Raw genomic sequence first — 12,326 nt, forward strand, 5'->3', positions numbered from 1 at the left:
AGTTTTGTGAAGACTCTACTTCCAGACTCAAATAATATTCTCCTTTATTTTCTTATGGTACGTTCCTAGTGTATGTTTTGTGCATAACATGCACTTCTTCAATCCATGTAAAATATTTTTAATGCACAGTATGAGATAGGGACTTAGTTAATTTTTTTCTTATTTATTTTTTTTTTTTAAGATTTATTTATTTATTTGACAGAGAGAGATCACAAGTAGGTAGAGAAGCAGGCAGAGAGAGAGAGGAGGAAGCAGGCTCCCTGCTGAGCAGAGAGCCCGATGCGGGACTCGATCCCAGGACCCCGAGATCATGACCTGAGCCGAAGGCAGCGGCTTAACCCACTGAGCCACCCAGGCGCCCCAATTTTTTTCTTATTTTGTGGCTGTTTGATAGCCAGTTGTTACAATAATTACTCAATGGTTCTTCATTTCCCCACTGATTTCAAATGTTAAGTGGGCATTTATTTATTTATTTTTATTAGAGAGATTGGGGAAGGAAGGGAGAGAGAGAAGGAAGGGGAAGATGGAGAGAGAGAGCATGAGAGAGGGGAGGGTCAGAGAAGCAGACTCCTGTTGAGCAGTGAGCCTGACTCGAGGCTGAATCCCAGGACCCTGAGATCATGACCTGAGCTGAAGGTACACACTTAACCACTGAGCCACCCAGGTGCCCTAGAGACAGACTATATATATATATATATATATATATATATATATATATATATATATATATATTTTTTTTTTTTTTTTAAGATTATGTATTTATTTATTTGACAGAGCGATCACAAGTAGGCAGAGAGGCAGGCAGAGAAAGAAGGGGAAGCAGACTCCCCACAAAGCAGAGAGCCTGATGTGGGGCTCAATCCCAGGACCCTGAGATCATGACCTGAGCCGAAGGCAGAGGCTTTAACCCACTGAGCCACCCAGGTGCCCCTGGAGAGAGACAATCTTAAGCAGGTTCTGTGCCCAGTGCAGAGCTGAACACAGGGATAGATCTCACAACCTGAGATCATGACCTGAAAGAAAATCAAGAGTCAGATGCTTAACTGACTGAGTTACCCAGGTGCCCCTTAAGCAGGCATTTTATTTTATTTTATTTATTTATTTTTTTTAAAGATTTTATTTATTTATTTGGCAGAGATCACAAGTAGGCAGAGAGGCAGACAGAGAGAGAGAGGAGGAAGCAGGCTCCCTTCCGAGCAGAGAGCCCGATGCGGGACTCGATCCCAGGACCCCGAGATCATGACCTGAGCCGAAGGCAGCGGCTTAACCCACTGAGCCACCCAGGCACCCCAAGCAGGCATTTTAGATGAGACTCAAAGGAGGGGGAGAATTTGGATGGGGGGATATGACAGGAAGTGATTCTAGTGATTGGGACCAAATTCACACAGATAGCATGAGAAAATAACGGGTGTTCTTTAAGGAATGCTGAGTATGATGGTCCTGGAGCCAGGAAGCACTCAGTTTATAATAACCTCAATAATAATTTAGAGAAAAACAGCAACCTTGAACTTTAGAATATAGCTGAAAGACCTTAGGGGGTTCTTTTAAATTTTTTTGAAAAATAAAATTCATTATCTATTTAGAATAGAAACTTTTGTCAAACCTGAAATAAAAGGATACACCTTAAACCTGATTTGAAAAAACCTATAGCATATATCACACTCTGGCAAAAAACTGAAAGCTTTCCCCATAAGTCTAGGAACAAGACAAGAATGCCTGGTGTCATCATCTTTCTTCAACATTTTAGAGGAAGTCTTAGCCAATGTCATACAGCAAGGTCAAATAAGACATGAGGATTCGAAAGGAAGAAATATATCACTATGCACAGAGGACATGAATTTGTCATAAAATCTGAAAAAATATGAATCACTAAAATTAGTAAGTGACTTGGTAGGATCACCAGATAAAAGGATATTTACTAGAAGCAAAAATCAATTGTTTTTTGGGCATCTGGGTGGCCCAGTTGGTTAAGCAGCTGCCTTTGGCTTGGGTCACGATCCCAGAGTTCTGGAATCGAGTCCTGCATTGGGCTCCCAGATCCACAGAAAGTCTGTTTCTCCCTCTCACCTTCTCCTTGCTCATGCTCTCTCTCACTGTCTCTCTCTCAAATAAAAAAAAAAAAAAAAATCTTTAAAAAAATCGTTTTTATTAGTAGCTACAAATAGAAAATATAATTTTGAGAAGCAAGATAACTTAAAATAGTCAAACACCTAGAAATCTAGCAAAATATATATAAGATTTCTATATTATAAGAAACCCATAACCAAAATTAAGGAATACCTAAAAAAATTTTTTTAAAAGACGGATATACTATATTTGTGGATTGGAACCTTGATATTGTGGAGATGTCAATTCACCAAAAATTGAGCTATATATTCATTGTAATCCCAATCAAAACATCAACAGGTATTTTTGTAGAAATACAAGCTAAGTGTAAAATAAAAAAATAAAAAAAAAAAGGATTCGAGAGTACCTATAATGATTTTCATGAAAAGGTGAAATTTAGGGGCGCCTGGGTGGCTCAGTGGGTTGAGCCACTGCCTTCAGCTCAGGTCATGATCCCAGGGTCCTGGGATCGAGTCCCGCATTGGGCTCTCTGCTCAGCGGGGAGCCTGCTTCCTCCCCTCTCTCTGCCTGCCTCTCTGCCTGCTTGTGATTTCTGTCAGATAAATAAATAAAATCTTAAAAAAAAAAAAAAAAGGTGAAATTTAGGGGTGTCTGGGCAGTTCAGTCAGCTAAGCATCTGCCTTCGGCTCAGATCATGATTCCGGGATGGGGGGGGGCGTGCAGGTCCTTTCTTGGTGGGGAGCCTGCTTCTTCCCTCTTCCCCTCCCCCTACTCATGCTTTCTCTCTCTCAAAAAAAAAAAAAAAAATCTTAAAAAAAAAAAAAGGTGAAATATGGCTGATTTGGCATTGGAAGAAGACCATGTAAATATTTAAACTTTTCTTCAGTATTTGCTGCTCTTGTACCAGGCACACTACTGGGTATTTTCCAGTTAGCATTCCCCAGAACCTTAGCTCTGGAGATGCTCAGAGAGAAAAAAGGGTCCCACAGTCACCAGTCTACAGGAAAAGCTCCATGGTACAGTCTCCTCTTGGGAGATTCATGGTGGACAGCAGGATTTTAAAGGCTCTGACAAATGTAGGAGAAGAGAAGAAAATAGATTGTGTTTAACCCAGGATTTTCCAATCTCATTTGATGATTCAAGCTCTCTTTGAGAAACCCTGGCCTGGAGTGCTTTTTATACGTATCTGTTCTTCCCATATCAGTGAAATAGCCAAGAGTTGATTTTTTCATTGTTCATTTTATGGATGAAGAAATGGAACCTCAGGCAGGTAAAGACTTATATAGGTCACATAGCTACTAACACAGAATCTTCAATGCAAATCTAATTTTTCTTAAAAAAAAAAAAAAAATCCATTACTTTTTCCAGGGTGAAACACTACTTTCATACAAAATAGCACTTAGAAATGGAATATACCTTTGTGATCTCTTAGAGTAGTAACCTTACAATGTTGATGAGACAATTGGGGCCCAGACAAATTAAGTGCCTTGCCCCAGGTCAAGAGCTTGCAGACTAGCAGGAGGAACAAAAGAATCCATGACTCAGTGACTCCCAATTCAGTGCTCTACTGCCCCATATAATTAGGAGACAAATATGTGTCAGTGCAGGGTGAGACCAAATGAACTGCCCAGATTGAGGAGGTGCTCTCAGATGCTGAATGAATGATTTACCTGAGAAAAGATGATACTGGAGCTCTGTTAAGCTGTCATGGAATTTTGAAATGAGGGTTTAGGAGCCACTTGACAACTGGGTTATAATATGGTAGAGCACTGAATATTGTCATTTTCAAGATTTTAACCCCTTATTTGTATTTTTATTCCTCTCTCCTGGAAAGTGCCACATGTCACTTTGAAAAATTAAAGGGAATTTAAATTTCTGATCAAAAGCAATTTCACAGCTGGAATTGCGTGCATCCCGGAGTAGCACAGGTTAGGAATCATTTTTCTGAAGTGTGTCAGATCTGAGGAATAGAAGGATAATGCAGTAGGCAGAAACACCTGGCAGAACCTGTAGGGCAGGGAAGGGTGTTCACTGTGGGTACTGCTAAGAGCAGGAGGGAAAACCAAAACACTCCAGAGGAGGGTCAGGGGAGGGCTGGGCTGAAGCTGAAAGCTCTAAGAGCAAAGAGGGGAAAAGCTTATATTTAACAGCAGAGGGAAAAATGAGGGACATTCGGAGACAAAGAGCCAGCCCCCAAACGAGGAGAAGTCAACCGTAAATAACAGGGAAGAGGAAAATAAGCGAATGCAAACATTCCATTGAATTCTGGACATTCTGTGCAGAAACATTTTGGTTGTGGATGGTGACCATTGGGCACAAAGGGCGAAACAGATTGCAGAAACATTCAGTCCATTAGTGGGAGACAGTCCCTTAGGGACAAGGAAAGAGTAATCAGAAACAAAAAAGGAATGTGTGTTTTACTCTCCTTTGCTTTCTCTTCTCTATGCCAGTGACTCTTGTGGACCTTATGTGGGGTAGAGTAGAGCATGATTTAGGGGTTCCTGGGTCCCGTGGGGAAATACTATCATGATCTCAATTTGACTGCACCCCATCCGCCTTCTAAAATGTGCAACCTGGTGTCTAGTTAATATAATTTTTTAAAATATTTTTTAAAAAAGATTTTATTTATTTGACAGACAGAGATCACAAGTAGGCAGAGAGGCAGGCAGGGAGAGAGGAAGCAGGCTCCCTGCGGAGCAGAGAGCCAGATGAGGGGCTGAATCCCAGGACCCTGGGATCATGACTTGAGCCGAAGGCAGAGGTTTTAACCCACTGAGCCACCCAGGCGCCCCGAGTTAATATAATTTTAATTTACTGAGAAGTTCTGTTCCTTAATGGCTCCTTAGTACTATCTCACCCCCAACAAAGCAACAGAAGACAATCTTTTACTTTCTCAAAAGTAAGTATTACCTACATTAAAAAAGTAAAAAGCAAAAGATCCCATAAAATCAGGAATTTCTAGACATTCTAGACATTAAAATCTTGTAAGTAATCATCAATCCATTTGCACTCTCTGAATTTGTTGAATTAGAACCACCCCCACCCCCCAGTCAGTAGTCTCTGGTGACAGTTATTAATGCTGCCCATCATGTGGGAGGTGGCTCAGAGGTGATACCGGTGCAACAGATTCAAGTTCAAGTACAGAGCAGGCCAACTTCTCAGAATAAGTGCTATCCGCTCACATTTTCATTTTCAATTTTTATTGCTTTTCTCTGATTATAAAAATAAATGTTCACTGTAGAAAAACTTGGAGCTTTCAAAAATATATAATGCAGGGGCGCCTGGGTGGCTCAGTGGGTAGCCTCTGCCTTTGGCTCAGGTCATGATCCCAGGGTACTGGGATTGAGCCCCACATTGGGCTCTCCCCTCAGCAGGGAGTCTGCTTCCCTCCTCTTTCTCTGCCAGTCTCTTTGCCTACCTGTGATCTCTGTCTGTCAAATAAATAAATAAAATCTTAAATATATATATATATAATATATATATAATGTAATATATATATATAATGCAGAAAGAGAAAGCAATCCAAAATTCCAACCCTCAGAGTGAAGAGCTTCAACTGTTTTCCTCTGACATTTATTTAAATTTCATTAACATTTATTCAAAACAAAATACAACTCTTGTGGTGGTCGTTTTTTTAAAACGGGATCATCATGGTAGTGTTTAACCCAGAAACTTACTCTTCTTGCTTAAGATCTGTTCTACTAAAGAGATCCATCACATTGTTGTTAAAAGGATGTATAGAATTCGTTGGTATGAATGATTCAGTCTAACGAAATTTCCACTAATGGAAGTATGTTTTTACAATTATTTCACTCTGGTGAATTTCCTGCTCACATATCCTAGTACATAGGTGAAAGCATTTTTGTGTATGAAATCCTAGAAATGGACTTGCAGGGTCAAAGGGTGCATGTATTAACATTTTTATTAGGCTGTGCTTGAATCTTAAAATCTTTAAAATTGCTGTGCAGTTTGAAACAGTTATCGGCTGGATTCTTTGTTGCAAAGCCTAAACATCAGCCAGTAAGTCTAATTCCTTTTTCAGAAGTCTTTGGAGAGGACAGTTTCCTGTCACAGGCTGCCATGCGACCTCACATGTTTTCTGTCAGAGCTACAACTCTAAAGCACATCAAAAATATTTGTTATTTTTGAGGAGTGAGCTTTTGGAATTTCTTTTCTTTCTTCCTTCTTTTTCTTTCCAGATGACATTAGCTTTAGGTATTTTTTTGGAGTTTTTAGTAGGCTTAAGTAAAATAGGTAAATTAAGGTAATCTATTACTCATTCTTCCTCCTTTCATTCGCTGGACGGACTATCACATGTTGGTACTCTTGGGACGACTGCCTAACACAGGTGCAAGAGGCCACTATCTGTCAATTCTCATCATTCAGTTACTGTTTCTAGTAGTTTTCCATCGTTTGTCACATTAAACTTAAGTCACCAGGGGTGACCATCTTAATTAAGCAATACTTCCACTTCAAGAGAACGAGGAAGACAGAGTTTCAAGAGTAAAAGACTGGTCATTGTACCCTCCCGAGCCTCCTACTCTAAAGTGATTTTTTCCCTCCTCTGGACTCAGATTTTATTTTATTTTATTTATTTATTTTTTTAAGATCTTATTTATTTATTTGACAGAGAGAAATCACAAGTAGGCAGAGAGGCAGGCAGAGAGAGAGGAAGGGAAGCAGGCCCCCCGCTGAGCAGAGAACCCGATGCGGGACTCGATCCCAGGACCCTGGAATCATGACCCGAGCCGAAGGCAGCGGCTTTACCCACTGAGCCACCCAGGCGTCCCATGGACTCAGATTTTAAATCATCTGTGCTATCCATTAACTTGGCTATGAACTTCCTTTGTTCTTGAAAAGCCATTTCAGTGTTTATATAAATCAAATCACTAAGTATATTCTCTCACCTAGATTACATGCTCCACAAGAGGAGGGATTTTGTTTGGTTTACTGATGTTTTCTCAGCATCCAGAACAGTACCTGGCCATAAAAGGTGCTTAATACAGATTTGTGGAATGAAAGATGAATTCTTTGAAGCCAGAAATCTTGTATTTTGCATCTCCATAGTAAATGCCAACTTGCTGATTAAATTAAGGAAAGGATCTTCATTCAGGAATACAATTTAAGATTTTCTTAGAAGCAGAGTGTGGAGTATCCTTTGCCTAAATAATATTCAAGGTTCTTTCCAGTTCTAACTTACTATGAATCTCGCAGTTTTCAAAGAATTAGAATCCAATATAAGAAAATATATATACTACTAAAACTAGAGTGAAAATAATTGCATAAATCTGTGATTTAGAAAGCAGTGCAGTGATTTTTCTAAGCCTTCAGATAATTATAAAGATCAAATGTGAGAAACTATATTGACCATAAATTATATTCTGTAAGTGCCTCTCTAGGGAAAAAACAAAAAATCATGGTATCAAGTTGTTAATTGGGAATGCCTCTACAAGCATAAAAATATGTATTTACGGTTACTGTATAAATAAGAAGGCAAAAAAAAATTTATGTATAACATCTATATTCTGGACTATACCAACAGTGGTATGACCCTAATGAGAGATATCTGCCTTCACATCCATGTGAAATGTGCAGTTATTTCAATTTAAAGCCAATAAAAATAAAAGCAGTGAGAAAGAATAAAAAAGAGAATCAGAGGGACAGAAAGATCCATCTAAATCTGGGGCCTGTTTCGAATAATATACAACATTTTTGGAAATAAAGGAAGAAAGAGGAAAAACTTTAGAAAGTCACTTCAGAAAAAGTCCATCTTATAAAACTCATTTTAATTCTAGTGTTTTAGTACTTATTTATGTCAGACCACCTCTTAGTGGATGTTTGGTTTCCTGTGCTGAGCCTTAGAAAAATTGTCTTGTGGTCAGAAAATAGCATATTCTCAAGACAGTTGACTGAAAAGACCGTTTTTTTGGCTTACTATTTTTTACAACCAATTTTACTTTAAAAAGAGAGTGAATTAATCAGATTTGAGATGAACATGCACTGGTTGAACTGTAGTGGATATATTCTGCCTGCTTAAAAAAGAAAATGAATCAGCTTGAAAATGATTTTATATAGAAGCAATTGACATGAAGAATAGGGCCTCAAATGAAAGTCAGTTTTTGATCTGAGAAAGAGAGAAAGAAATAAAAGAGAAGAAAGAAGATGAAAAAAAAAAAAGAAAAAAGAAAAAAGGAGAGAGAGAAAGCTGTAAGAATACTTGGATGGGGGAGGGGCGTTTCAAAAAACACAGTGGTTAGAAGAAGGCGTGTGCCCAAGTTAGACTAACAGAGCAAAGTCTGAACATCAACAACAGAAGCATTCTTGGGGAAAACTAATGGCCAGGAACACTCTATAGTTAATTTACTAAAATAAAAATCTAAACAAGTATTCATTCGTTGAGGCTTAGGACATGTTAGTACACATAACAGTACACTTGTAATAACGTACTTTCAAGAAAAAGAAATCCTCAAAAAAAATTTTTTAAGAGACCAATTATGGAAAAAACTGTAAACAGAACATTTTAACTTAGGTGAGGTAGATGGAAATAGAAAACAAAGTATGAATATGGTAAGGTGTTATTGCTTTCAATCATTAATGTTAGAAAGTGAAAAACTGTAGGATCATACATCTTAAGAAAAATGGAAAATGGTTCTAAAAATGTACCAAACAAAAAACGAATTTCAGCGTTTATGAAATTCCAATTAAATGTGTAAAAATCCCCCCGCCAAAATGTTCAATTAAATATCTAAGTTTGACAGGTTATCAAGCTTTTATTATAGATATACTTGCAATATTTATAAATATCCGGTTTAAAAATACATATATTATTTTTAAAAGATGCTTTTGAAGCTATTAAAAAAGCATTCTTTGCCTACTTAAGGGCTCACGGGAAAACTGATGCCATATTCAATAGCTACATCAAAACAAATATATACAAAATTCTAAATTTCATTTTATAGAAATACCATCTGTTAAAGTACAAGGTGCTTTATCTCAGAGACAGGCTTAAGCTCAGCCAGGAATCAGAAAATGTGTTCCGAGGGGAGGCCCAGTTCAACCTGATCATTTCATGAGCACAATAAATCAACCAAAAAGCCCACCTTAAATAGCTAAAGCAGTCATAAAAATAGGCTGATGGTTACTTTACTCCAGCGATAACATAATCCTCGGTCTTATTGTTGTGGAGCAGATGTCATTATGGGTGGGGCTGACGCGCAGAGCAGCTGAAACATTTTTGTACCACCCCCCGCACACTTTCAATGGGATAGAAGGGGCTCCAAAAAGGTAAGGGGAAAGCTCTCAGCGATCAATTCCTACTAGAGATAAAGAAGTTTTGATGTGGTCGTGGTACCGGAAAGACCACAATGAGATTTTAAAAATCCCCCATGATTAGCTCCTACCCTGGAGAAGAGATCTTCCCTTTCTCCCCTCCCCTGCCGGCTCCTCCTTGGGACACTTGGCTGAGTCTTTCTTTCTCTCCTTCCCACGCTGAGGTGAGGTTGCACGCCAGCCAGGGACGCCTGTTTTTCTCTTCGCGCGGAGGGAACTCTGCGGGTAGGAGCCCCGGGTGGCAAGAAGGGAGAGGGCGGCGATGTGGGAAGGCAAAGAAAGCTCGCCAGGGACGAGCCGGGCTGGGGTTGGGAAAAGAGACGCGGGCCACAGAGGAGCCGTCCGAGGAGGCCCAGGTGACGAGGGAAATCTTCCCGGCTCGGAGCTGGGACCGGACGCTTCCGGCGGGCCACAGTCGCTCTCGGCCTAGCGCGGCTCGCTTTTCGCGCTCCACCCGGGCGGCAGGGTGTTAGAGAGGGTAAACCGCGCCTCGCACTTGCCTGGGACCGGGTGACCAATAACTGGTAATAGTCTTTGCTCGGCGCTGGGCCTTGTCCTACAATTTCGAACAGAGTCTCCGGCAGCCACGACGCCATCTTGGGACGCCACCGCCGTCGCTAAGACAACCAGGAAGGGGCGGGGCTTGATTGGGGTCATGGGGCCAAAGCCCTAGTTTAAATCGAACCCCGCTTTTGAACTAGCGGGGGGTTTCTGCCTTGGGGTGGTCGACCTCTCTCCCAAGAGTCAGAGGGAACTCTGGTCCGTGAAATTTCAAACCTCAGGTCCCTGGTGACCCGAAAGGGAATTAGTTCCTGCTACCATGGAGGGGAGGGGGTGACCCCGGCGGAGGGATACCGAGCACAGTCCCTCATTCCCCTTCCTGGTCCCTCGAAGGGATCGGGAGGAGATCTCAGGCCGCTGGGAGAGTCGCTCCGGGCGGTGGGGGAGGGAGGGGCGATGTGATGGGCCGCGTGTAAGCAGCGGGGCCTTTCCCGCGGACGAGCTCGTCAGTCTAAGCCGGCGGGCAAAATAGTTCCCGGAGGGTGTTGGAACGGGCGGGGAGGGAGGCGGCGCGGGCGGAGGCGCACGCCGGCCGCGGTGCTGCGGCTCAGCTGATAATTGAAGGGACCCGAGGAGCCGCCGCCGCCGCCGCCGCCGCCGGGGGGGGTGGGGGGAGCGAGTGGAAGTTACTGCCGCGCCACCGAGTCCGGACCGGAGACTTTGGGGCCCAACTAGGTAATTGGGGCTCAGTTCCGAGCGGCCGGGCCAGGCTTGGGGGAGGGCGTTGTGCTGAGGGGTTGGGGGGGTGGCAAGGGGGGTGGGGAGGAGCTGGAACAGAAAGTCCTAGGAAGCCCGGTTGTGTCATCGCCGCGATTCGGCCCCCGCTCGGCCTGCTCCCGGCGGCAGCGGCGGGGCCGCGGAAGGACCGGGCCGGGGGTTGACGGGCGAAGCGCTCGAGGGAGACCGGGGCCGGGCGGGAGCGGGGGGGGGTTCGCTGGGTCCCCCCTCTGGCCCCCCGCGATGAGGAGGGCCCTTCACGGAACCGGGGTAAGGCGTGCGGGTCTTGGGGAGCCCTGTGGGGGCCGGGGGGGGCCGGAAGTGGGCTTTGGAGCTTGGAGGGCGTCTAGGAAGCGAGAAAGTGGGGGGCCGGAAGTGCAGGTGGGGGGTGTGAAGACGGCAAGGGTTCCCCGGAAATGGGACGGGGGGCCCGGAAACCGGGAGAGGGGAGGCTCCAGGGCCGGGGACGGCCCGGAAATGGAAACTAGGGAGCAGCTCGAGTGACAACAGTTGTGGGAAGCGAGGGTCAGAGGAGGGAGAGGCCGGAGTGACTTTAGACCGCAGTAAGGGGTTTCCTGCCAAGGGGGGAGGGTTGTGGGCGGGCGAGGCCGGAGACCGGGGTCTGCGCTGGGCAGTTTCTTTAGCCGTGGGAAGTTGAGATTGAGTGAGGATGACGACGAGACGGGCGTGCAGGGGGGCTGGAAAAGAGGCCGAGAAACTTGACTGAGAGGAGCAGAGCATGCTTCTGAATAGATCAGAGTGGAAATCGGGGGTGGGGGTCCAGGACTTGGGAGGGAGGTGGACCAGTTGTCACTCCAATCGTATTAGCATTCAAAGCGAGTCAGGCGATTAATTTATTTATATGTGGATTACATAAAACCTATTATATCGTTTGTCCATTCAGTTCACCCTCTCTTCATCCTCCTCCATGGTGAGTGGGTTTCTAGTTCAGAAACAAGTTAAGGGGAGTTCAAATAACGAAGGCTGGAAAAATCCCAAATCCTGTCCTTCGTGGCGCTTCCTTCCTTAGAGTAACAGGAATCCTTAATTTGCTACAGGGAAAAGAATTAATAAAGATTTAAAAACACATGCAAATCGGGAGGAAATAACTTAACACATTTGAACTGCTGGGGGGGACCTTGTGTGGTAAGAAGGAACGGAAGGGGTTGCTCCTGAACCCTTAAGACACGTTCGTCTTTGATAACGCCGTTGTACTTTGGGGACGTTGTACTTTGGGGACGTTTAGCTTAAGCGTCGTGTCTGGCGGTGGGTAGAGTTTAATTCTTTCGTTAGTTAATTGAAGGAGGGACTGTGTCAGTGAGTAAACGTTCGTGTGTGAGGGGTTCAGGGGTATGTTTCTTAGTGCAGTGAATGTGTTCTGAGTGGACGTCTAACTGCTCCCCTGCTGTCTTCCTTTCCTAGTCGGCCTTTCCCGGATCTTGCCTGGGCTGCCAGATCACCCGATCCCCGGGCTTTACTCCGTTTTGTAGGCCCTTTAGTGCTGTAGTCAACTTTTATTCCTCTCATCTCTCTGTAGATATTTCTGGCATTTCATTTTTTAAAGACCCAGAAAGTTGAGGCTGAGGATCTCCTCTCTAAAAGCAAAACAAAACAAAAAATACAGGGTAGAAAGTTGAAAGAGCTATTGAGTG

At 43.3% G+C, this 12,326-nt stretch overlaps 2 protein-coding genes across 51 annotated transcripts in view; one reads left to right on the top strand and one right to left on the bottom strand.

Annotated features, from left to right (window-relative positions):
• FBXO36 (F-box protein 36) overlaps positions 1-10,084 on the bottom strand; it is a 91,640-nt gene extending 81,556 nt beyond the window's left edge. The window contains exon 1 of the mRNA XM_082690864.1: positions 9,897-10,084. Coding sequence (XP_082546990.1) covers positions 9,897-9,992 — 96 coding nt within the window. The 5' untranslated portion in view covers positions 9,993-10,084. The remainder of the gene's footprint in view (positions 1-9,896) is intronic.
• The window catches only part of TRIP12 (thyroid hormone receptor interactor 12), a 146,098-nt gene continuing 143,856 nt past the window's right edge, over positions 10,085-12,326 (top strand). For 14 of the 50 annotated variants that reach the window (XM_082690686.1, XM_082690733.1, XM_082690735.1 and 11 more), the window contains exon 1: positions 10,227-10,632. The gene's annotated coding sequence lies outside the window, so the exon portion shown is untranslated. Of the gene's footprint in view, positions 10,633-10,712; positions 10,945-11,046; positions 11,238-12,326 lie in introns of those variants that run through there. The other 36 variants (XM_082690698.1, XM_082690703.1, XM_082690712.1 and 33 more) reach the window with 16 other exon arrangements.

Source organism: Mustela nivalis (genome assembly GCF_964662115.1).
Source record: "Mustela nivalis genome assembly, chromosome: 11".
Lineage (NCBI taxonomy): Eukaryota > Metazoa > Chordata > Mammalia > Carnivora > Mustelidae > Mustela > Mustela nivalis.